Below are 27,665 nucleotides of genomic sequence, written 5' to 3'. Positions count from 1 at the left end.
GTATGGTAACCTTAGATCTGCAAAAGGCCTTCGATACTGTCAACCACAATATATTATGTAAAAAACTTCAAGCTATTGGTATAGGTTCTGTAGACTGGTTTAAGTCCTACCTTAGCAACAGGAGACAAATAGTCAAAATCAACAAAACGAAATCAGAACCCTTGCCGATAACATGTGGAGTTCCCCAAGGTAGTATTCTGGGTCCCTTATTATTCTTATGTTATGTCAATGATATGCCTATCAGTGTCAAGTGCAAACTCCTACTGTATGCAGATGACAGTGCCCTGTTAGTGTCAGGTAAAGATCCACAAGATATAGCTAATATTTTAACACTGGAACTGGAGTCCTGCAGCAAATGGTTAGTAGACAACAAACTATCATTACACCTCGGGAAAACTGAAGCCATTCTCTTTGGCACGAAACATAAACTGAGAAGGGTAAATAATTTTAATGTTCAGTGTAATGAAACCAAAGTGATGGTTTCTTCAGTAAAATATCTGGGAATCCCCTTTGACTCATGCATGTCAGGAGAATTGATAGGGAACAGTGTAGTAAAGAAAGCGAATGCCAGACTGAAGTTCCTGTATAGACAAGCACAGTGTCTACCTACTGAGGCTTGCAAGACCCTATGTCTAGCCCTTATACAATGCCATATGGATTACACTTGCTCTTCATGGTACTCTGCCTTGACAAAAAACTGAAAGATAGACTGCAAATCACCCAGAACAAAATCGTAAGATTCATCCTGGGGCTGGGACCAAGAGAACATGTAGGCCAGGATGAATTACAGCAGTTGGATATGCTGAATGTTGAAGACAGAGTAAAACAACTGAAGCTAAATCATGTTTATAAAATTGCTCACAAACAGTGTCCAGAATATCTTGCTGTCAATTTTGTCAAGGTTGGGAACCAAAGCAATCATAGTACTAGGGGGAGAGAGCACAACTTCAAACACCTTTTATTGTACAGCAATAAAGGAATGGAACAGACTACCTGCACATGTCAAAGCCAGTCACAGCATGAACCAGTTCAAGAAGAGTGCCAAAAGGTGTCTGATGAATGTAGCTACAGAAAGGGAGGGGAATGATTTTCTATTTTTTAGCTAACATACGTGTAAATTTTACCTTATTCCTAGTAATGACCCTCGTATTGTGGATAGTCTTAATGACCCTCGTGTAGTAGATAGTCTTTTTAGTATAACAATAAAATGTTATCTTCATTATAGAATAATAATAAAATATTATAACCTTTATATTATAATAATAAGGTAAAAGGACCCCAATGGAAATAAGTCACTGTCTGACTTTTTTGGGTTATCCCAGGTTCTCTACACATGTGCTGCTATGTATGATAATTCTATGTAACTGTATTTGTGTATACCTGAATAAACTTACTTATAATATGACAACCAGATATCACCTGCAGGAACTTAGTGTCCTTAGACATTAGTCCTATCACACCTCTGCTATAGGGCCAACAATACTGAGAGGGGGTTATTTTATACCTGTGACTGGTTTCGAGAGTTTTCCTACTCCTACAGGCAGGCCATGTGCCAGGCAATTGCCTGTGTCAATTTCTTTCCCTGATGAATATAGTAAAAAAACAGGATAGTAGGTGTACAGAACTTGCTCATATATCTCACCCATCCTGGGAATCAAGTCTAGCTTGTTTTCAGTGTTAGCCAAAACACATTAACTATGAGCCAGTGGCATACCCAACATGTCTCCTTACCAGATACTCAAAGAAAATTTAAATCTTGTACCTAATAGTGCAATTACCAAAGAACTACTACAAAAATTTTAACAATTTATGTTGCATGGATACAATAGTACAGTAATGAGTATTATTATAAATGAAAACAACCCTAAATCCATTGTCATGTGATATGTGCATAAAACAAATTTAATAATAATGTGTAGTTCTATAAAGTTCATGTGAAGTGGTAAATCTGTGCAAGTCATTTAGCATATCTGCTAGGTGTGAAACATACTACCTAACTGTACAGTTATACAACATGACTCACCTGTGAACCTTGGGCAGCAGCAACACTGAGAACAGTGCGTCCCTCAGCATCTATATGATCAACATAGCAACCCCAGAACAGAAGACGCTCCACAACTGCTGCATGACCCATCGATGCAGCGGCTAGCAGAGGAGTTCGCCCAGAGTGATCAACGTGATCCACATCTCCTTCATATTCTAGCAATAATTCACACACTTCTCTGTGAAAGACACAATTCTGTAGCAACAATATTTATTAATGAATAAGAGTTTACCTGCCTATAATTACATACACAAATTAGGTCCTGATCAGCCAGGCTGTGCCTATGCTGGCCTGTGTGGGTAGCACCAAGAGCCTTGTTTGGAACTGTCTTCAAATAAAGTTCTGGTAACCTACACAAATGAATTCATAGCTAATTCAAAAACTGAAAATGAAAAGCCTAAATATTCTGGCTCGTCCTCTACTATTATCATGGAGAATATAATCATTTCCAATTTGTGTAGGTTAGTTTTCAATTGTTTCAGGAACAGTATTGTGACTTTTTGTACACAAATGAAATAACCATAGATTTTTAATTTCACTGTATACTATAACTAATTCTTATTATAGATGCTCCCTACTTTATCTGATAATCTTATAAATGTGCTCATATGCTTAGCTGTAAAGTGTCAGCAGATCTAAATGGCATATTGGCGACAATAGTGAAGCAAAGACATGTTGCAGAACAAGCTTTCATTGGGGAACCTTGTCGCAGGTTCCTCCTGAGGGAAGGAGCTATAGTGAGAGCATAAAGAATACTAAGTCTTGAAAAGCCTCACCAAAGCTTAGAGGTATTATGCTAATCCTGTAAGTATATTTCACTATATGGAGTGGTCTGTATTTTCTCAGCCTTCCCTGAAAGAGATAATCACATTCTTCCTTTAAAATCAGGGTTGATATCCTAGTACTCAATAATAGGACTAAATTTAGACTAATTGAATACAAATATTAATAAAAAATCTTGCATTCCCTTTTATTGTGGTTTGACGTTATCCCTAAAAATAATTACACTAAATGATTAAGTGGTATTGTCCTAAAAAGTTAATCTAATTTTTACTTAATGGTAAGATGGCTTTTGCACACTCCTTGGCATCTTAAGTAGATTTCAGAAGTGTTGATCCTAAATTTGCCATTTACTAAGTGGGTGGCCTCTTAAGTGGCAGTAACTAAGTACCTAATCACACAATTATTCTGCCAAAGCAATGGGTGTCACGTTCACTCTCAGTCCCCCACAGTATGACATAAGACGTAGAATGGAAAACAGGAATTAAGGGGGATATAAAAAAAAAAGTGTTGAAAATATCTAACCAAAACAAAACTCACAGATATGGACTGAAGTTGGAGAAATTCACATTTAAAAGGATATTGAGAAGTACTGATTTGGCAAGAGAGCTTTACATAAATGGACTGTATAGTCCTTGTGGCTTAGCGCTTCTTTTTGATTATAATAATAATAATTTACATAAATGGAACAAACTTCCAGGTAGTATCACTGAGGCAAGAACTATAGGATGATGAATATGACAGGTGCAACACTTAGGAACCTTCACTGCCGAAAAGTTTCGCCTATGCAGCAACTTCTTCAGTGCATGAATTGGAGAAGTAATTTCTGGTGTTCAGTTCCTCTACATTTGACTGAAGAAGCCTGCCGTGGAGGCGAAACATCTCGGTAATACAGATACCCAAATACTGAACGTATCTCATTCATCTACCCTGCGATAAGTAAAGCAACATTTTGCCCTGTGGTAGAGGAATATAGTTTAATACACTGTTATCCAAAGCTAGACACTGTACCTAAGAACTAAAGTACTGTACTTACGTATGACCCTCGAAGGCTGCAACGAGGAGTGGAGTGAGACCATCGTGGTCCTGGTGGTTGACCTTAGCACCCAGCTCCAGCAGTGTGGTCACCACACTTGTGTGACCCTCACTGGCTGGCACACACAAAGCCGCCACACTCAGAGCTGTTCTACCATCAACATCTTCGTGATTCACGTCAGCGCCAGCTTCCAGCAGAGCCTCCACAATCTCTGAGTGTCCCATGTATGCTGCAGCAATGAGGGGCGTGCGACCCTCGCTGTCAGCTCGATTGACAGCAGCACCATGACGTAAGAGAGCTGATACAACGTCTTCGTGACCACCCCAGGCGGCAGCTCTTAACGCTGTGCGACCGTCTCCATCGGCTAAATCCACCTGGGTGCCACCAGCCAGTAGGGCATTCACCACCCCACTGTGACCGCCCCACGCTGCTGATCTTAGTGCCGTCCAGCCGTCAGCATCAGCATGATCAGCGTCAGCACCGGCTGCCAGTAAGACAGCTACCACCTCAGCGTGGCCGTGACGCGCTGCTAAATTTAATGGCGTCTGTCCAGCTCTATCCTGGAGGCCATGGAAGGCACCTCGCTCCAGCAGAAGACGCACGAGTGACGCATCACCTTGGTGAGAGGCGCTGTGCAGCAGAGAGCGACCAGCACTATCAACTTGGTCTACAGGACCACCGCGCAGGTATGGGTATAGGGGGTCTTCCCTGTGTCGCCGTCTGCGTCGCTCCCGTCGTCTGCTACTGCTGTTGCTGTGGTCACTGCTATGGCGTCCTCCGGTACTGCTATGACGACCACCTGTACTCTGTCTCCCCCCTGTACTCTGACGACCACCAGTGCTCTGTCGTCCACTCGTACTCTGACGCCCTCCGGTACTATGTCGACCATTCGTACTAACACCTCCCTCTGTACTCCGCCTACCACCCGTGCTACCATTGACAATCTCTCCTGGGAGAGGCACCATAGTTACGTATTCATCATCTTTTTCATTTTCATTGTCACTTTTTTCACCTGCCTCTTTTAGGTCCATTTTCAATTTCTCCTCCTCATCGTCTTTTTCTTTATCTTCGTTGGCAGACTTTTCCTTAATAAGCATATTATCTATATCACATATTATTTGATCAGTTTTATCTGGATACACTATTCCCTCGGCCTCCTGGTCCTGAGGCAACTTTTCTGGCACATCGAGCACTTCATTCTCACCTTCCGCGACCTCATCTTCCTGCTCTAATTCCTCATACTTGATATCAGTGGCTGGTGCTTCCTCCTCCTCCTCCTCCTCTCCACCTTCCTCTACCTCGTCTTCTTCGTCTTCTTCATCATCATCCTCATCTTCATCTTCGTCCTCATCATCTTGTGGATGGTCGTCAGGTAGAGTAGCACCAGCTTCCTGAAGTATTTTCAATGCGCGGGGATCTCTGGGAGGCGGCAGGTCATGGCAGATGTTCAGAGGAACGCCACACGATACCATCCATAAAGGCAGATGGTACTGTTCCAGGGGTGGCTCTAGGTGGATGCGTGAGAGGTGAAGAGCCAGTTGGTGCACCTGAGTTACTGTTAGTGTTGGCGCGTCCACGGAGAGACGCATGGCCAACATGGCGTGCCCGTCAGCAACATCTACCAAATATTTCTGAGTGCAGTGTTTGACATCAAGCAGCCATTCTGCGAAGCTGTGGTGGAAGAGGAGGACCCGCTGGTCGTGTTCGACTGACAAGACACGGGTTAAGAGGGACCACCGCTTGCCCCAGTCTTCGTCTGAGAGTGTGGGAATACGAGTCTCCACAGCCAGCCGCAATTCTTCCTTGGTGAGAGGCGCGCGAGCAGCCAAAATGACAGACAGCAAGGGTACTACACGCTGGAAGTGCCTCCGGGGATACAGCCTTTGACACAGCCACAAGTAGAGACCATTGAGCGTGCCGGGAATGTGTCTGATCTCACGTAACGTGACCCAGCCTTCGGCTACACCGTCTAACACACGCTCCAGGTAGAGGAAGCACCCATTGCTCTTAATGTGTAGCTGGTTCAGCATTTCTGCCGTCTCACGAGAGAGGTGGTGCCTGAGGGCGGGCTCGCGGTCCAGGCGACACAGAATGTACTGCTGCACATCGCGGACCACGTGACCGCGACGCAGGTCATCTAGTGCCACTTTCCTGAAGCCCGCAAACTGCCTGATGATGGTGCGAGAGCCTCGTCGCGCCGTTACCAGCAGCAGCAGCCACTGAGGAAGCAGGTGGTGATGTGTGGCCAGTAACTCAGCGATAGTGCGCGAGGGACCATTGTTACTAACTTCGGTGTTACTACCCTCACGAGGGGCGCCTGTCAGCGCCGGCTGCAGATCCGTCTCATCTATACTGTCCACCACCAGCAGAAGGGTGCGATCTGGCGGGTCAAGTTCCAGCAGGGGAAAAAGCACAGCTCGCCGGAATGCTTCATCAGGGTTCGAGTGTAGCGTGCAAGGTTCCAGAGCATTACGCACCTCAGCCTCCACCACCTTGGTGCCATACCCAGCCAGGAGGGAAGACTCTCCCACCTGCGTCACCAGCGACTGGATGAAGCAGCCCACGCTGAGGGAGGCGGCGTCGTGGGCGTGGCAGAAGTGGTGTGCCACCAGGCGGGCCTGAAGGGCAGTGGCATGACGGCCGTGTGATGCCGACGGTGTCACCAGCTCGGTGCAGAGGGCGGTTTTGCCCGTCCCGGGGCCGCCCACCAGTAGGGCCCCACAGGTCTTGGCTGCGGGCCTCTGCTCCAGGCACGCCCACAGTTTGGCCCACGCCCACTCGCGGCACAAGAAGCGCCGCCCCGGCACGCCATCAGCAGCCATGGCGGCGGTGGCGGGTGAGGGGCGGGGCTCAGGGCACGTCCAGGGGAAGACTCATCCTGGCCCACACCCGACACCGCCCTCACCCACAACGACCACCCATCACCACCTGAAACAACACAATAGTAACATTACTGTAGTCCTTCATTTAGGTTACACATCTGCACTACTGTAACCTTCAATCTACTGTCCTCTCACACTACAAGGACCCCAATAGAAAGAGTCACTTTTTGGGTTATCCTTTGTTTGGGTTATAATTGTACCTATATGTACATGTGCCTAAATAAACTTATACGCAGGAGTAAAATGATCGGGCCTTGGAGGCGTGAAATCAGTATATAAAAAATGAAAGTCGGGGGCAGGAGCTATGACTTCACCCCTGTAAACACACTGAAAACATATATGGTTGGTTTATGCAACGCTAGAATTACACAACTACTCAATTCATACCTGATAATAGTAACTTGAAAACATTCCTGTTCGTTCATAAAAAAGAATTTAACAACAGGGTTTTGCTTTGATGCTGTTTAAAGGCTCTTGATCCAAGGAATTGAAGCTACCATCCTCTTCCTTGGGCCAACTCATCCCCCATTCCTTAACACTACATGACCCCCAGAGTTCAGCGCTAACCCACGAATAATAATAATTGTGGAAATTGTTTTACATGATTTTCCTAAAGGTAGAACATATAAATTAATAATATAATAATTGAATATTAAAATGTGATGCTATTTGGACCCTTCGAGAAATTTTAAGTGAAGGAGGGTGTGGAAGAGCTGGAGAGTGACATGGACGGGAGACGCCATATTGAATTTAATGAATGAACACTGGACTTAATTGTGTATTGTAATTCAGTGTCTTCCGAGGCCAAATTGGGGTGTTTTGGCTTGAATTTGTAATAGGAACCCATGTTAATGTTTCCTGCTGAAGAATTGGGACAGGAAATTTGCAGGACCTCAAGAATTGCGTGTGGAAGGAAAAATAAAGGACTTTAATGAGCCCTTCTCAACAACACAACTTAGTTAAGTGACGTTTACCCATAATGTACTGAAGTTTTTGCGTTGGCCACTTTAAATCCTAGCTGTTAGGGTATAGTTAGGATGTGTTCCATCAGTATTGAGTGTCTTCCAGTAATTAAAAGGTAAGTGTTAATACCAATTTCTTTTGTGTCCACAACAAGCCTAATCATATAGTCCACACAACTTTAATTTACTAGAGTAGCTGATTTTAATATTATAATTATTAATTTAATGCCAGGTCTAGCTTTTTGTGAGAGTGGTGATGAAGTGGGCATCGAGGGAGGGACAGTTCAGTAACCTACTGTGATAAAGTCCCACTTACCTCACCCAAATTACTTGCCTGTAATAATTCAGGTAATACCATGTAAACCTCATGCAGGTGATTTCCTCACATAATAATAATTTTCACAATAATAATAAAATAAATGCTAATTAATGACTTACAATAATAAAAAGCAGCTTAGTGTTTAGAAGTGTCAATAACAGGAGGTGTGGAGAAAGAAGTACCAATACATGATAATGGGGTCTGTGTGGGATATACTAGAATAAACCATACTTACACACTATGGCGGGTTAAATATTGGTGAGCCTAGTGTTAACAATCTAACTAGGCTGTTACCAGGAGGCCTAGTCTGAAACCACCATCAACAAGTAGACAATGTTAAGGTACGCCTCTTCCTATCCAATTTTATTGTCTCGTTTTAAAAATTCTTCAACGATAGGATAGAGTTTACAAGGAGGAACATCCAGCAGATGACGTAACCTCAGAGGTAATGCATAGTGAAATAAACGTTTTTAGTGACGAGTCAGTGCTTAGTTCTTCCTCCACTTCCACAGAACGAGAGTTCCAGTAACTAATGATTATTCTATATACTAGCATTGTTCCATAAATTTGTATTATATTTATATTCTTCCATATTTCTTCTCCCACACCGGCCGTCTGCCAACAAGGTAAGATGATCCAAAAAATAAAAGGAAATATTTTCCATCGTTCATTCAATAGCTGTCTTGCCAGAAATTTACAGATATGATGATTTATAAAAAAAAAAAATGCCGTAAATGGAACAAGACAAATAACCCGCACATAGGAGAAAGAAACTTACGACGACGTTTCGGTCTGACTTGGACCATTAATTATTTGTAAATGATGATCTATAATTCTAATCACGTATTACTGTGCAGTATTCCAGAGATTTATAGTCATTTTAAACTAGGCGGGATGATTCCGTAGAATGTTGTACTTAAACAACCAACCCCTTTATTATTAATTATTAAATTAAAAATATCTCTGGAGATATGCCGAAGTACAGATTAAATGTTATTGGGTGTGGGATAACCTTGGTCGGTCATATAGTGATCGAATTTATCTGAGTTTGCATTTAGTGTTGTCAGCTGTTACAGAGTTAGCGTTGTGATACTAGATTACACGAGTACCATTCCTTCCCCCCCCCCCCAACCAAGCAATTATCTTACCTCGGCTCATTTCATAAACCCGACATGTAGGACACGACCCTCAAACACTTTACTTATACCCAGGTACCTATTTACTGCTAGGTGAAATGGAACAGCAGGGCTAAGGCAACCTATCCATACGTCTCGCCCTGCCCAGGAATCTAGCCCGGATCCATTAGGTTGTGGGCAGAATATACTATCATCCAACATGCATGAGTATTGAATAACTTTGAAAAATAGCGGCCTGCATCTGGTCTTAGTTTTACCACAGCTACAGGAAATACACTTATATAAAGATGACGAAAGTGATGCAACAATATCGTTTGTGTTTACTAACGTATGACATTATGCAGCGACACAACGTTGCCAGGTCCTGTTCAACGTTCCCGCCTCATTTTCGGACGTTCTAAAACGTTACCCAGACCTGCAACTTTCCCGAGATATTAAACGTTCACATAACCTTAAATATTCGCAAAACCTTAAACTTTCCCGAGACTAAGTCCCGGGCCTTAAACATTCCATGGTCCTTAAAACATTCTTGGGACTTCAAACACTCCAGAATCTGAAACGTTTCAAGGACCTTCTTAAACTCGCCAGGGACATCCTTACATGATCCAAGGACCTCCACACTCTCCAGAGACCTTACACACTCCAGGACCTCCTCATCCTCCACGGACCTTACACACTCCAGGACCTCCTCGTCCTCTACGGACCTCCTTACACACTCCAGGACCTCTTCATCCTCCAGGGACCTCCTTACACACTCCAGAACCTCCTCATCCTCCAGGGACCTCCTTACACACTCCAGAACCTCCTCATCCACCAGGGACCTCCTTACACACTCCAGGACCTCCTTACACACTCCAGGATCTCATCATCCTCTAGGGACCTCCTTACACACTCCAGGATCTCATCATCCTCTAGGGACCTTACACACTCCAGGAGCTCATCATCCTCTAGGGACCTCCTTACACACCCCAGGACCTCCTCATCCTCCAGGGACCTCCTTACATACCCCAGGACCACCTCATCCTCCAGGGACCTCCTTACACACCCCAGGACCTCCTCATTCTCCAGGGACCTCCTCATCCTCCAGGGACCTCCTTACACCCCCAGGACCTCCTCATCCTCCAGGGACCTCCTTACACACTCCAGGACCTTCTTATCCTCCAGGGACCTCCTTGCACACCCTAGAACCTCATCTTCCAGGGACCTCCTTACACGCTCCAGGACCTCCTCATCCTCCAGGGACCTCCTTACACACCCCAAGACCTCATCCTCCAGGGACTTCCTCAGCCCCCTAGCTAAAAAAATATATATATGCATAAAATTACAATTTCCGGTAAAATCCACAACAAAAGGCTTAATTAATGACGGGAAAATAAATGGAGGTTTGACGTGGCGCGGGTATTAACCAGGTGTGTGTGTGTTTAAAGTGCGCGCCGCCACTCCAACGCCTCCCTCATCCATTATTCAAGACGACCCATCAATGGAAGCACACTGACCCGGATGCAAATTGAGTACACAAATAGAAAATCAATATAGCACGGGTATGTCAAATAGAACAGGGCATAAATTTATGGAATTCTGGGAATCGGTTGTTTTCTGTACGTGAAGGGGCTGGACTGTGGGTGGACGGAGAGTGGATGATAGCAGGTTAGAAGATGGCAGCACTGCGTACATGACACTTTTTTTTATTATTCTGCATTGGTCTTGGGCACAATGATAATATAATGTTGTTGGGTGTGAACGAATGTCTGAACGAGAAAGCCGTTGGTGGGGGAGGCAACAGATGTGACATAAGGTCGAGAAGTAGAGGAAGGAGGAGGTAGAACTATGAGTGCAGGCAGACGTAGGCTGTTAGCTAGCTCCCCCCCCCCTCACTTCCCTTCTCTCGAGGTCAAAAAATTAGGGAAAGGGGAGAAAAGACCGGAAACGGAATACAGACTGAGAGGGTCTACAAGTATCGACAACGACGGAAATAAAAATGGAAGTAAACACTGGGTAATAGTTTATGACAGCTACTCGGCCAATTTCAACATAAATTATAGATGGAATTGCAAAATATTAATTTGATTTTGCAGCTGAGATAGTATTTTGTTGAGCAAATATTAGGTTAGGTTAGGTAAGGTTCGTCAGGAAACAGGACAAATGTTTCCTGACGCGGGTCTTAGTCAGATGATGACCCGCCTTTGGAGCTTTTGGTCATCTGACCGAGGCCTTCCGCTGGCTTACCGGTCCACCCCTTTAAAAATTATGGTCATTTATAACCATTTTGTTTTTTTTTTTGAGCAAATATTAAAAAAATATGTAGCCTAACCTAACATATTCTAACTTCCTCCACTGGTTTTGCGGGCCCTTTTTTTTTACATTCTGTCAGACACGTGACACGGCTCAATATTAAACGTTAGACCTAAGAACATGTAGAGCAAGTTTAATTAAAGCCCCCATTTGATCACGCATGTTCAAGAGTTTGAAAAGGTGCAAAGGTTTGCAACCAGAATAGTGCAGAGTTGTTTGTGCCCTCAAAACAATTGTACAAATTTAAACTTCTACCCGGAAAAAACTTAAAGGTTGTCCTAAATTTTAACTCAGTGAATACCTTGACTGTTGCTGACGAGGTGTACACCACCTGCAGCCTGGCATCACATCAACACCCACACAACCCACCACACCTGAAAATACAAAATAAACGTCTATTAGAGGGTTACATGATGGGGAACCACTGTAATGTGTGGTATGAAATTCTCCATGAGTTATACAGTAGGAACATACGCAGTGTTTTTGACTTGGTTTTTATTCACAAAAACGCTAGAACCGTTTAGTAATTTAGCGCTTTTAAATTTATTCCATTTCTAACATAATGAAAGGGACACTATGACAAATTAATCTCATTATATAAATCATAATCACAAAGCAAGTTAAATTGTTCTAATTATTTTTTCACATTCCGCAATCTATATACAGTGGAGTCTCTGGTCACGAAGGCTTCCGAACACGAACAAATCGGTTCACGACCAGAAAATTTGCCAAATTTTTGCATCTGGTCATGAACATATAATCGGGTGCCGAACAAACACAGTCGCGCCAATTTTCACATTCTGCACAATTTTTTTTTTTTTTGCACACGCCAATTTTCCCCACTTCCTGCTGTTTGTGTACACCTAACAAAGACCCTCGCTTTGTAGTCGGTCTTGGTCACACGTGCGTTTATTTGATGTGAACTCGAGGATAAGGGATAAAGTATTATCCTCTTATTCCCTCCTGGGTACTTATATTAGACAAAACGTAGTGTAGCTTATTCAGGTATACACAAATATAGTTACATAAATTATCATACATAGCAGTATATGTGTAGAGAACCTAGCATAACCCAAAAAAGTTAGAATGACTTATTTTCTCTTATTTTTTTTTTCCGGTGCGCACTCATTTTCGTCGATTATCTAAACGTGGATAATGTATAATGGAAAGATGCTTCTTAACGTACACCAAAAATGAAAAAAAATCGGACAATAAATAATGGAGTTCGTTTCTCAGCCATTAAAAGTCTCTTAAAACTCTTAAAAAAAAAGACTGTTTACAGCTAACGGTTCGTAGGGGTCTAGAAAAGATTCATGCAATGTTAGTTTTTTCTGTTGTTCACGGTTTTCTCAGTGTTATTCAAGGTTTTTACATTTAATTTACTATTACACTGTGCATTCTATGATATAATTAACTATTTTTGTGCCTAAAAATCTTAAAAAACAATATTTGCATACAGTTCGTAGGGGTCTGGAATGGATTAATCGCATTTACATACAATCCAATGGGGAAATTAGGTTCGGGTCACGACCAGAGTTTTGGAAAAAAATATGGTCGTGACCAGAGGTTCCACTGTACATAATTCGTTCTGTGTCAGCGGCACTGTCAGCAAATTTCAACAAATGAGGAAATATCTCCACCATTTACGACAAAAAAAAAGATAATGGGTTCTTAATAAGGTAAGCGCACTATGGAAAGAGTGACACTCTTCCTAGAGAGGAGGACCTAGGCACAAATCACTAAAGCCCCATTAACGCGCTATGGTGACCCAGCATCGGAGGAACATGCAGTGTGTGACTACCATATTCTACATGTTACATAATGGACGACAAGCAGTGTCCTGTTCCCCACCTGTATACTAGTTACATAGTGTAGACTAAATCCGGAAAACGTACAGAGGAGGATGACAAGTTGATCCCATGTATCAGAAATCTTCCCTATGAGGATAGACTGAGGGCCCTGAATCTGCTCTCTCTCGAAAGGCGTAGAATTAGGGATGATATGATCGAGGTGTATAAATGGAAAACAGGAATAAATAAAGGGGATGTAAATAGCGTGCTGAAAATTTCCAGCCAAGACAGGACTCGCAGCAATGGTTTCAAGTTGGAAAAATTCAGATTCAGGAAGGATATAGTTAAGTACTGGTTTGGTAATAGAGTTGTGGATGAGTGGAACAAACTCCCCAGTACAGTTATAGAGGTTAAAACGTTGTGTAGTTTTAAAAATAGGTTAGATAAATACATGAGTGGGTGTGGGTGGGTGTGAGTTGGACCTGACTAGCTTGTGCTACTAGGTCTGATGCCGTGTTCCTTCCTTAAGTGGAAGTGACTTGCCTAGGTGGGTCATTGGGCTTATCCGGGGGGGGGGGACATGGACCTGCTTCGCGTGGGTTGGTGGGCCTGCTTCGGTGTTCCTTCTTTCTTGTGTTCTTATGTTCTTATGAGTGGGTGTGAAATGGACCTGACTAGCTACTAGGTCGGACGCAGTGCTCCTCCCTTAAGTGACATGTCTGACCTCACTAGGTCAAGGCATTGGCTTAAGCCGGTGGGGAGAATTGGAGCTGCCTCGCATAGACCAGTAGGCCTGTTGCAGTGTTCCTTATTTCTTATGATCTTATGAAGGCAAATATTCTATTAGTGGGATGGCTCTGTGAAGGACCTGCCTAGTATGGGCCAACAGGCCTGCTGCAGTGTTCCTCCTTTCTTATGTTCTTATATTTCCCTGTTATATTCCATCGCACAGGATGTGCTGTATACATGTGATAATGTAATATATGAGTTTTAGCTGCGATACTTCAGTAAGACAACAAGGACATTGTTAAGCATTCTCCAACGGTAGGTTTACCTGCAGCTTACCTGGAGTCGCTTCCGGAGGTCAAAGCCCCAGCAGTCTAGTCCCAGACAACTAGAAATTTGTTGGTAATTTCCCCTTATGCATGAAGAAAGAGTGTTGAAGAGTAGTGGTCCCATAATACTACTAGTTCTCTCTCAGTGTACTCACCGCTTCCTAGCTTTTCATTGGAGTTATCTTGCACCGTCTGCCGAGCCTCTGTGTTCATACATAATTATTTCGTTTGCAGGTTTGGTACCAATCCCTCCAGTATCTTCCAGGTGTAAATTATGATGTATATTTTTAGCTTACGTTTTAAGAAGTACAGTTTTAGGGACTTCAAGCCCTCCCAGTAATTTAGTTGCTTGTCAAGAGTTTCTATGAGCTGCCTTGAAGGAAGCCGTTAGTACACAGCAATATTCCAGCGTCGAGAGAGTGAGTGGCCTAAAGAGTATCATCACTGGCCTGACATTTTTTTGTTTTGAAGGTTCTAGTTATCCAACTTTATTATTTTTTTGCAGTTGCGATAACAACATTATTGTACTCCTTGAACACGAGATCTTCTGACATTATCACTCCCATGTTTTTCACATTTCCCTTAAGTTCTATTTAGTGATCTGAGTTTGTTGAGTACTCTAATCTTTTTATTTTCTCAATCCTTTTGTAACGTAGTAATTAAAAACTTGTCCTCATTAAACATCATATTGTTGTCAGTAGCACCCTTAAAGACTTGGTTTATATCAGCTTGAAGGCTGATATGGATGCCACTTTCATACAAAATCTAGTATCGTCTACAAAGGATGATACAGTGCTATGATTTATGTCCACAGCTATGTCATGAATGAGATAATCATGCTTCTTAAAACCCTCTAAAAATTCTTGACAATGTAGGACGTTTGAGCTATTGGTCTGTAGTTTTTGCCATTGTTTTACTACCATCTTTGTGGAGACGGATAATATCAGTGGTTTTTAATGACTGTGGGATGACTCCAGTGTCTAGGCTTCTTCTCCACAGAATATTTAGTGTACGTCATGAGGAGTTTTTGCATCAACATGAGCCCCACTTAACCATGGAGTGCGGCTCACCTGACAATTTTAGCATTTTTGTTATCATGTTATCTAGCACACCCGAACTGCTAGACAACAAGGGCCTTAACCATCTTCCCTCCATTACTGTTCTGTGATTCCCTCTAAAAAAATCCCTTTGAATACATAATAGGCTTTACATCATAATTGTTATCAATAAACAGTCATGCTCAAAGTTCCTACAGCCCCATTGTCTACCATCTATGATATCTGAAAAAATCACACAAGGATTTCTAGTCATATTCCGCACTGATTTAAAAAAAAAAAAACTGGAGACATGTGCAATGTGGGTTCAGTAGCTCTCAGGGCTTCCTTCCACTAACGTGTGTATCAACATTTTTGTGTGGGATGGTATGAACGGTGGAGGGCATAGAGGGTAGTAGGGAATGGGAGGGGGGCACAGTGACGACAATGCCAACACTCAATGCCAAGGTCGATCTTAGTGCCAACCAAGGTGCACCTTCCCCCCCCCCCCCCTTCTCTCTCTCCCTAACCATCTTCCTCTCTCCCTCACCACCTTCCTCTCTCCCTCAACATCTTTCTCTTTATACAGAGTAATGAATGTAAGCAGGAGTGTACTGGCAGGGCTGCATCTACTCTTGTTGCCACCTCTCTAGATAAGAACTCTGGCAACTATGTTGAGTTAGTCATAAGAGTTGAGAACTGGGCGTCTACACTACAAACCGAATTGTCTGCCATCCTAATGGCACTCAGCTTATGACATCATTGAGAGCATTTGAATCGCAACAAGATGTTCTGTGGAGAAGCCGGGTAAAGATACTTCAAAATCAGAGAAAAGAGAATCAATGTACATTTTTTATGGATTCCATCGGACACTGAATAAGTTAATCAAAGAGAGAGTACCCTGAAGGAAAATGTAGAATATAACTTTTGGTATGTCTGTGTCTAGCATTTGGAATGAAACTGAGAAAGAAGTAAATAATATAAATGAATAACATAGGAATGCAGTTAGAAACCTGAGTAGCTCTATCACTCACTATGATAAAATAAACGTAGATAAGCATGTCTACGGAGCAACTTGTATGTGAACACACTGACTGATATTGTAGTAGCCAGACTTAAGCTTAGTTACAAGTACTTCTGACAGTTTGACACACACTGACTGATATTGTAACCAGGCTTAAGCTTAGTTACAAGTACTTCTGACAGTTTGACACACACACTGACTGATATTGTAACCAGGCTTAAGCTTAATTACAAGTACTTCTGACAGTTTGACACACACACTGACTGATATTGTAACCAGGCTTAAGCTTAATTACAAGTACTTCTGACAGTTTGACACACACACTGATATTGTAACCAGGCTTAAGCTTAGTTACAAGTACTTCTGACAGTTTGACACACACTGATATTGTAACCAGGCTTAAGCTTAGTTACAAGTACTTCTGACAGTTTGGCAGACACACACACTGATATTGTAGTAGCCAGACTTAGGCTTGGTCACAAGTACTGGCAGTTTGGTACGCACACATTATGATGACCAAACCAAATACAAAATATGTGCTGCTAAGTCTTATGGTCATTGTCTTGAACACTTTGTGCTTTATTTTCCACTTACTAAGACAGAGAAAGAAAGTATAATAACGTACGTGATATGTCAAGGTAATTTATTAATAAAAATAAGATACCAGACATATTAAGCAAATATCCTAAATTTTTTAGCAATGGATAAGCCAAGTGTAGATATATCTCTACATATATTCCTGCCAACTCTTTCGTGCCCTAGTTCCTAGGCCTTTCGTGCCCTAGTTCCTAGGCCTTTCGTGCCCTAGTTCCTAGGCCTTTCGTGCCCTAGTTCCTAGGCCTTTCGTGCCCTAGTTCCTAGGCCTTTCGTGTATCTATATTCTCTTGCGTTACTTTCCACAGGATGACAGGATCTAAAAATATCTCCCTCACCATCTTCCTCTCTCTCCTTCACCATCTTCCTTTCTCCCTCACCATCTTCCTCTCTCTCCCTCACCATCTTCCTCTCTCTCCTTCGCCATCTTCCTCTCTCCCTCACCATCTTCCTCTCTCTCCCTCACCATCTTCCTCTCTCCCTCACCATCTTCCTCTCTCTCCTTTACCATCTTCCTCTCTCCCTCACCATCTTTCTCTCTCTCCCTCACCATCTTCCTCTCTCTCCTTCACCATCTTCCTCTCTCTCCTTCACCATCTTCCTCTCTCCCTCACCATCTTCCTCTCTCTCCCTCACCATCTTCCTCTCTCTCCTTCGCCATCTTCCTCTCTCCCTCACCATCTTCCTCTCTCTCCTTCACCATCTTCCTCTCTCCCTCACCATCTTCCTCTCTCTCCTTCACCATCTTCCTCTCTCTCCCTCACCATCTTCCTCTCTATCCCTCACCATCTTCCTCTCTCTCCTTCACCATCTTCCTCTCTCTCCTTCGCCATCTTCCTCTCTCCCTCACCATCTTCCTCATTCTCCCTCACCATCTTCCTCTCTCTCCTTCGCCATCTTCCTCTCTCTCTCACCATCTTCCTCTCTCCCTCACCATCTTTCTCTCCCTCACCATCTTCCTCTCTCTCCCTCACCATCTTCCTCTCTCTCCTTCACCATCTTCCTCTCTCCCTCACCATCTTTCTCTCTCTCCCTCACCATCTTCCTCTCTCCCTTGCCATCTTCTTCTCTCTCCCTTACTATCTTCCTCTCTCTCCCTTATCATCTTCCTCTCTCGCTCACCATCTTCCATTCTCCCTCACCATCTTCCTCTCTCCCTTACCATCTTCCTCTCTCCCTCTGTGCCTCGCCACCAGACCGCGTGCCTCACCACCAGACCACGTACCTCGCCACCAGACCACGTGCCTCACCACCAGACCACGTGCCTCGCCACCAGAACACGGGCTTCGCCACCAGACCGCGTGCCTCACCACCAGACCACGTGCCTCGCCACCAGACCGCGTGCCTCACCACCAGACCACGTGCCTCGCCACCAGAACACGGGCTTCGCCACCAGACCGCGTGCCTCAACACCAGACCGCATGCCTCGCCACCAGACCGCTTTCCTCGCCATCAGACCGCGTGCCTCGCCACCAGACCGTGTGCCTCGCCACCAGACCGCGTGCCTCGCCACCACACCGCGTTCCTCGCCACCTGACAACTACGCGAGCCGTACATTCCTTACGTGAGTGTGAGATGCGGAGTAGAATGTTTTGATGGAGCCTTAATGGTGCCAGCAGCGTGGATACCAGGGTTCACCACCATCACCAGCACCACCAGCACCATCAGCACCAGCATCAGCACCAGCATCAGCACCACCACCACCAGCACTATCAGCGTCAGCACCACCAGCACCACCACCACCATCACCGCCACCATCCTCACCAGTACCACCAACATCACCGCCATCACCAGCACCACCACCACCCTCACCAGCAGCACCAGCACCACCAGCACAAACACCACCATCACCAGCACAACCACCGTCATCACCACTATCACCAGCACCATCACCACCACCAGCCCCGCCATCACCAGCACCACTCTCACCAGCACCATCACCATCATCACCAGCACCACCCTCACCAGCACCACCACCATCACTAGCACCACCACCAGCACTACCCTCACCAGCACCAGCACCACCATCACAAACACCACCATCACCAGCACCTCCACCATAACCTGCACCACCTTCACCAGCACCACCACTTGCACTACCCTCACCATCACAAACACCACCATCACCAGCACCACCACCATCACCTGCACCACCCTCACCAGCACCACCACCATCACCACCCTCACCCTCACCAGCACCACCATCACAAACACCACCATCACCAGCACTACTCTCACCAGCACCACCCTCACCAGCACTACCACCATCACCTGCACCACCTTCACCAGCACCACCACCATCACCACCCTCACCAGCACCACCATCACCAGCACCTAACAAGTGCGTGATGATTGCATCTACAGAACACAATGTTCCCAGACACCATCCAGACACCTTGGCGCCTTACATCATCACCACACTCATCTTCCTTCTCCTCTCATCTCCTTCCCCTCTTCCTTCTCTTATTTCATTTCCTCTCTTCTCATCTCTTTCATTTTCTATTCGTATATCAGCAGCAACTGCTGTTGTTGTTTCTCACTGCTCTTCAGCAACTACTATTGTTTCTCACTGCTCTTCAGCAACTACTATTGTGTTTCTCACTGCTCCTCAGCAACTACTATTGTGTTTCTCACTGATCCTCAGCAACTACTATTGTTTCTCACTGCTCCTCAGCAACTACTATTGTTTCTCACTGCTCTTCAGCAACTACTATTGTTTCTCACTGCTCCTCAGCAACTACTATTGTTTCTCACTGCTCCTCAGCAACTACTATTGTTTATCACTGCTCTTCAGTAACTACTATTGTTTCTCACTGCTCCTCAGCAACTACTATTGTTTCTCACTGCTCCTCAGCAACTACTATTGTTTCTCACTGCTCTTCAGTAACTACTATTGTTTCTCACTGCTCCTCAGCAACTACTATTGTTTCTCACTGCTCCTTAGCAACTACTATCGTTTCTCACTGCTCCTCAGCAACTACTATTGTTTCTCACTGCTCCTCAGCAACTACTATCGTTTCTCACTACTCCTCAGCAACTACTATTGTTTCTCACTGCTCCTCAGCAACTACTATTGTTTCTCACTGCTCCTCAGCAACTACTATTGTTTCTCACTGCTCCTCAGCAACTACTGTTGTGTTTCTCACTGCTCCTCAGCAACTACTATTGTTTCTCACTGCTCTTCAGCAGCTACTGTGTTTCTCACTGCTCCTCAGCAACTACTATTGTTTCTCACTGCTCCTCAGCAACTACTATTGTTTCTCACTGCTCCTCAGCAACTACTGTTGTGTTTCTCACTGCTCCTCAGCAACTACTATTGTTTCTCACTGCTCTTCAGCAACTACTATTGTTTCTCACTGCTCCTCAGCAACTACTATTGTGTTTCTCACTGCTCCTCAGCAACTACTGTTTCTCACTGCTCCTCAGCAACTACTATTGTGTTTCTCACTGCTCCTCCAACTACTATTGTGTTTGTCACTGCTCCTCAGCAACTACTATTGTTTCTCACTGCTCCTCAGCAACTACTATTGTGTTTCTCACTGCTCTTCAGCAACTACTATTATTTCTCACTGCTCCTCGGCAACTACTATTGTTTCTCACTGCTCCTCAGCAACTACTATTGTGTTTCTCACTGCTCCTCAGGAACTACTATTGTGTTTCTCACTGCTCCTCAGCAACTACTATTGTGTTTCTCACTGCTCCTCAGCAACTACTACTGTGTTTCTCACTGCTCTTCAGCAACTACTATTGTTTCTCACTGCTCCTCAGCAACTACTATTGTGTTTCTCACTGCTCTTCAGCAACTACTATTGTTTCTCACTGCTCCTCAGCAACTACTATTGTGTTTCTCACTGCTCTTCAGCAACTACTATTGTTTCTCACTGCTCCTCAGCAACTACTATTGTCAGCATAGTTGCTGATCCCCCTTACATGTGTTGTATAGCTTAGCTGAGTATCATAGTACCATCCATGTGTTTATATAGAAGATCCCTACTAAGCTTAGTGACTGTATGACGTCACGGGAAGCGCATGAGGGAGTGGGACCCACTACCTCGCCCTGACTCCAGGCTTAGGCATACAGCAGGCAGTAACACGGCAGGCTGGGCCCCATCCCTTACCACAGTCTGACAATATATAGCGTTACCATCCAACAAGTGTGCTTGCCTTCAACCATCATATCTCCTTCCGAACCCCCACGACAAATTGGTGCCATCGGTGTGAGCGTAAAATTGATAATTACGCCGATGCACAGAGATTTCTCTCATTATTATTATTATTATAATCAAGGGGGAAGCGCTAAACCCGGAGGATTATACAGCGCCTGGGGGGGGGATGTGGAAGGCATTCAGGCTTAATTCGGGGAACTGGAGCACAGATCCAATTCCCTAAATCAAGAGCCCCTCACCAACATCAAGGAACCTTCCTTGAGGGGGCGAGAGAGATTTCTCTCAGCCGAGGACGGACATCTCATGTGGTCAGTAGGCCGATCTAGCCAGCCAGCTACCCCCTCAAGCGTCTACCAGCCTCTACACTATTCACTGGTCAGTCTCTGTGTATTAGTGTTTATCTGCTTATTTGCATCACTCCTGAGGGGTTGACCCGAGTTTGCAAAGTAAGCCAAACCAGAGTTTGCAAAGTAAGCCAAACCAGCACGACAGTCTGTGGTGGGGGAGTCAGACCAAGTCCAGTCCAGCCAAGCCTTACACCATCCAGCCTTGCCTGCCAAGCCAGCTTTCCACCCCTGCTGTGCTCATCGTTAGAAGTTATCAAGCCATTCTGTGTGAAGGGTTAAGCCAAGCCAGCCAGCAACTAACCCAAGTGTCTTAACCCTGTACCCAAGCAAGCCATGTGGGTACAGTCTTCTTCATCGCTTTGTGCTTCAAGTTCCAGCCATTCTGTGTGCTTTATCATCCCTGTGGTGTTGTGGTATTTCATGGGATTGTTTTAAGCCAGTCCGGCTTAGAATATTTTCGTGCCTAGTGCAGGTGTTCCGAGTGAGGCTTACGCTGTTCATCCCATAGGCCCAGTCACCACGCGGTGTCTCACCACCGCCCTGCCTCACCCACTCACCCAACCACTACCACTGTTTTTGTACTCTTATTACGATTTCTAGCACCATATTTTAAGGACCACATAAGGGGTCAAGAGCCAGAGTGTGTTCTTTCGTCAGTGGTGCCATCGTTAAAAGCCTCCTGTGTGGGTCCATCGTCGATCACGTGTGGAGTAGCAATGAATGCAGCCAGCACGAGACGACATAACCATCCTCCACCATCCACCTCATTTTATAACGTCGCTACAGTGATAATATTTTTCACAGACACATTTGCGAGTGTTGAGACATTTCTTTTTTTTGCTTCCAGTGATTTCTTAGTGATATTCAGTGACTCGATTAGACTCAGTGTTTATTATATACTGTTTGCAATATTTTTCTCTTCTTAATTCAGTGTTAATTTTCGTGCATTAATTTATGTCTGTTGTGTTGTGTTCTTTTTTTTATACTTGAAGTAAGTACCTTAGTGTTTTTTCCTTGTTGTGTGCAACATATAAGCAGTATAGAATTTGTGTTACACTTCACAATTACGTTGTGTTCACAGTACTGTAGTGAAGTAATTCAGCAATTTATTACCTTATATTCTGCATCACAATTCAGTGTTGCCTGTTATATTTTTCTCCCAGCATTTGTGTATTCTTGTTGTTTTTGTTTTCATTCATTTGCTATTTTATTTTTTTCTCTGTGTGTTCAACATTCTTGTGTTAATTCTTTTAATTTAACCTGTGTCTAATTTGTCTTATTTCCACAGACAATAGTGCCATTATTTTGTGCAAGCAAGACAATTATTTTCCAATTTTTCACACCTGAAGTTTCATTGCAAGAAAATTCTAGTATTGTGTTTATATTGATGTGTTGTGTTCTGCATCACTGTAAGTGTTCAAACCTTTTTGTTCTGTGTTTTTGCATCTATTATTTTATATTTCATTGAACAAATTCACTCTTAGTGCAATTTTTAAGTTCTTCTTTTAAAGTAAATCATTCTTTTGCTTGTTCAGTAAATGTTGTTTAAGCTGCAGTTAAGAGTTATAGTGTTCAATCAGTTCATTCCTTGATGATATATTTTTTTTCTTGTAAACTGTATTTTCTTGTGTGCATTTTTTTTTATCATTGCAACATTGATTCATGTTGCAATAATTTTTGTGCAAGCATTGTGTTGCCATTAAAAATTTTCTTTCAGAAATTTTATGCAGTGTTGTGCAGTACTTTTGATTAGCAATTGTTATTTGCAATATTGCTACAGTTTATTTCAGTGCAGTTTCATATGCTCTTTTCTGTGCATAATATTTTATTCTTTGTGTGCCATTTTATTTTCTTTTTAGTGAATTGTTTCCCAGTTTGTTTTAATTTTGCACAATCTTTATTGAGTCCATATTAACATTTTTGATTGATTCATCATTTATTGTGGAATTTCCCTATTGCATTGAGTAAAGACAACTCACTGTGCCATTAATTCAATTTACAGTAAATTTGAGTAAATTTGACTTAAGTAAGGTAATTTCTCTTGATTTTCAAAGTGTTGCTTATTCAGTTGAGTATTTTCTTTTGTGAGTGTGAGTTTTCCTTGCTTACAGTGTGACTTATTTTTTTAAATAAGTAATTTCTTCCCGTTTAAGCTTACTGTGTCATATATTCTCTTTATTTTCTTGCTTTATGTCCTCGAGTAAGTTCCCTGAGAAGATGTCCCAGTCACTTTTGAATGTTCACTTAGTGTATCATGCCAGTCAAAGTCAATATGAATCAGTCCACAGTACCAACATTCCCTTACTGACTGAAAGACAATACCTAGCCCTTGAGCAATGTGTTTGTTCTCACAGCTTGTATCTGAGATTTGTTAAAGTGCTGCGAAATGTGAAGTTCAGATTAAGTTCCTATAGATTCGTTCATTACTTATTAACGTAGCCGAGTGGTCAGGCACCAGTAATACTGTCACTCCTGTCTGGACTCCAGCCACAATATCGTGCACGCAGGATAGTGTACAGTTACCTTGGGTTTCAGAGGAACCTCAGACAACCCTGGGTGCTGAGACTACTATCCTTGCGATGGCGACTTGTTTAAGTATTCGTTCCTTCCCAGGGGACGCTTTGAGAAGAACTTTACTTGCAATGAGTTATGCCATCTCTTGCTGATGCCACAAGCCGTTGCAGAAAGACGTTTCTGTGGCTAGTGTACTCACTTGAGTGTTGTTGTTGTCCCTTGTGTTCCAGATGGTGATCCCATCCTAGTTGACAGTAATTCATGCAATTTAAGAAGTTGTTTCTGGAGTAACTTTCACATGTTGTTAACGTTTGTCAGTGAAGTTTCTTTATAGTTGATACCTCATGTCACTGTGCGACTCAGATTGAATATCAGTATTGTTGACCGTGTTCATTTCTTTTCCCCTGTGCTTGCAGTGAGAGATAGTAGATTCGTTCTCCCTTGCTCATATTGCGTGTTATAGCGTTATTTTTTCAACCGGGGAGAGGCATCCACTCCACCGAGTTTGTTCATTCCTCCAGTAAGAAAGAACCAATCCCTTGTGTTCTGGTGTGATTCGATTCCTGCTCCAGGAAGATCTTATTCTGACTATGAAGCCACCAGCACCCATTAGTAACTTTGTAATGAGCCAAGAATTACTGTATCGAACAGTCGAGTTGAGTACTCCTAGCAGAAGAGTTAGTAATTCCACAGTCACTAGTGAATGTAGCCGTATCTTTTGTAGATACTCGTTCAGATCGTCCTCAGTCAAGGCATGTGTTAGCCATCACAGAAGAGTTCGTTCCACCCAAAGATGATAACCATTCTGCATACGTAAACCTTACCCTCGCAGAATTGGGTTTAAATGTAAACAGCCTGTATAATTAGATGTCCGAGATGAATGAAATTATCAACTGTGTGTTTTGTTATTAGCTGATCAGTTTGTCAGAAATTTTTGTGTTCACGTTCCCTCCGAGTTCTGAGAATTTAGCAATAATGATCTGTGTGCACCAGATTTTGCTGTTAATTATTTGCACTTTGTAAATATATATTTATTCTTCCTCAGAATCCGTAGAGTGCATGAATACAGATCGATCGATCAATTCCATCCATATTGTACAATGATTTGTTCTTATAATTTGTAATGCATTACGTTAAAAGTGATTACGTTAACACCCATTACATTAAAACTCACTATGTTAACATCCATCATGATACCATCCATTAGTTCTAAGTTATATATGTCTTTGTTATTGTATAGAATCAGCCCAGAACCACCTGCCTGTTCAGCCTATAGCATAGTAGTGTATGTCGAGACGACATACGTAACATGACCGAGCTGTCAGCATAGTTGCTGATCCCCCTTACATGTGTTGTATAGTTTAGCTGAGTACCATAGTACCATCCATGTGCTTATATAGAAGATCCCTACTAAGCCTAGTGACTGTATGACGTCACGGGATGCGCATGAGGGAGTGGGACCCGCTACCTCGCCCTGACTCCATGCTTAGACATACAGCAGGCAGTAACAGGGCAGGCTGGGCCCCATCCCTTACCACAGTCTGACAATATATAGCTTACCATCCAACAAGTGTTTACCTTCAACCATCATATCTCCTTCCAAACCCTGTGTTTCTCACTGCTCTTCAGCAACTACTATTGTGTTTCTCACTGCTCTTCAGCAACTACTATTGTGTTTCTCACTGCTCTTCAGCAACTACTGTTGTGTTTCTCACTGCTCCTCAGCAACTACTATTGCGTTTCTCACTGCTCCTCAGCAACTACTATTGTGTTTCTCACTGCTCCTCAGCAACTACTATTGTTTCTCACTGCTCTTCAGCAACTACTATTGTGTTTCTCACTGCTCCTCAGCAACTACTATTGCGTTTCTCACTGCTCCTCAGTAACTACTATTGTTTCTCACTGCTCTTCAGCAACTACTATTGTTTCTCACTGCTCCTCAGCAACTACTGTGTTTCTCATTGCTCCTCAGCAACTACTATTGTGTTTCTCACTGCTTCTCAGCAACTACTATTGTTTCTCACTGCTCCTCAGCAACTACTATTGTTTCTCACTGTTCTTCAGCAACTACTATTGTTTCTCGCTGCTCCTCAGCAACTACTATTGTGTTTCTCATTGCTCCTCAGCAACTACTATTGTGTTTCTCATTGCTCCTCAGCAGCTACTATTGTGTTTCTCACTGCTCCTCAGCAACTACTATTGTTTCTCACTGCTCTTCAGCAACTATTGTTTCTCACTGCTCCTCAGCAATTACTGTTGTGTTTCGCACTGCTCCTCAGCAACTATTGTTTCTCACTGCTCTTCAGCAACTACTATTGTTTCTCACTGCTCCTCAGCAACTACTGTGTTTCTCACTGCTCCTCAGCAACTACTGTGTTTCTCACTGCTCCTCAGCAACTACTATTGTGTTTCTCATTGCTCCTCAGCAACTACTATTGTGTTTCTCACTGCTCCTCAGCAACTGCTATTGTTTCTCACTGTTCTTCAGCAACTACTATTGTTTCTCACTGCTCCTCAGCAACTACTATTGTGTTTCTCATTGCTCCTCAGCAACTACTACTGTGTTTCTCATTGCTCCTCAGCAACTACTATTGTGTTTCTCACTGCTCCTCAGCAACTACTGTGTTTCTCACTGCTCCTCAACAACTACTACTGTGTTTCTCACTGCTCCTCAACAACTACTACTGTGTTCTCATTGCTCCTCAGCAACTACTACTGTGTTTCTCATTGCTCCTCAGCAACTACTACTGTGTTTCTCATTGCTCCTCAGCAACTACTATTGTGTTTCTCATTGCTCCTCAGCAACTACTACTGTGTTTCTCATTGCTCCTCAGCAACTACTACTGTGTTTCTCATTGCTCCTCAGCAACTACTACTGTGTTTCTTACTGCTCCTCAGCAACTACTGTGTTTCTCATTGCTCCTCAGCAACTGCTATTGTTTCTCACTGCTCTTCAGCAACTACTATTGTTTCTCACTGCTCTTCAGCAACTGTGTTTCTCATTGCTCCTCAGCAACTACTATTGTGTTTCTCACTGCTCCTCAGCAACTACTGTGTTTCTCACTGCTCCTCAGCAACTACTGTGTTTCTCACTGCTCCTCAGCAACTACTGTGTTTCTCACTGCTCCTCAGCAACTACTGTGTTTCTCACTGCTCCTCAGCAACTACTGTGTTTCTCATTGCTCCTCAGCAACTACTGTGTTTCTCACTGCTCCTCAGCAACTACTGTGTTTCTCATTGCTCCTCAGCAACTACTACTGTGTTTCTCATTGCTCCTCAGCAACTACTACTGTGTTTCTCATTGCTCCTCAGCAACTATTGTTTCTCACTTCTCCTCAGCAACTACTACTGTGTTTCTCATTGCTCCTCAGCAACTACTACTGTGTTTCTCACTGCTCCTCAACAACTACTACTGTGTTTCTCATTGCTCCTCAGCAACTACTACTGTGTTTCTCATTGCTCCTCAGCAACTACTATTGTGTTTCTCATTGCTCCTCAGCAACTACTACTTTGTTTCTCATTGCTCCTCAGCAACTACTACTGTGTTTCTCATTGCTCCTCAGCAACTACTACTGTGTTTCTTACTGCTCCTCAGCAACTACTGTGTTTCTCATTGCTCCTCAGCAACTGCTATTGTTTCTCACTGCTCTTCAGCAACTACTATTGTTTCTCACTGCTCTTCAGCAACTA

At 43.5% G+C, this 27,665-nt stretch overlaps 1 protein-coding gene across 5 annotated transcripts in view; it reads right to left on the bottom strand.

Annotated features, from left to right (window-relative positions):
* LOC128694262 (ankyrin repeat domain-containing protein 50) overlaps positions 1-27,665 on the bottom strand; it is a 466,221-nt gene that overhangs the window by 19,963 nt on the left and 418,593 nt on the right. For 4 of the 5 annotated variants that reach the window (XM_070093575.1, XM_053784297.2, XM_053784300.2 and 1 more), the window contains exons 3-5: positions 11,753-11,825; positions 3,861-6,788; positions 2,024-2,222 (exon numbers count right to left, since the gene is read on the bottom strand). In XM_070093575.1, coding sequence (XP_069949676.1) covers positions 2,024-2,222; positions 3,861-6,682 — 3,021 coding nt within the window. In that variant the 5' untranslated portion in view covers positions 6,683-6,788; positions 11,753-11,825. The remainder of the gene's footprint in view (positions 1-2,023; positions 2,223-3,860; positions 6,789-11,752; positions 11,826-27,665) is intronic. The other variant, XM_053784298.2, reaches the window with a different exon arrangement.

This window comes from Cherax quadricarinatus, chromosome 43 (genome assembly GCF_038502225.1).
Source record: "Cherax quadricarinatus isolate ZL_2023a chromosome 43, ASM3850222v1, whole genome shotgun sequence".
In the NCBI taxonomy this organism is placed as follows: domain Eukaryota; kingdom Metazoa; phylum Arthropoda; class Malacostraca; order Decapoda; family Parastacidae; genus Cherax; species Cherax quadricarinatus.
Note: the sequence above shows the minus strand (reverse complement) of the source record. Positions and strands in the feature narration are given on the sequence as shown.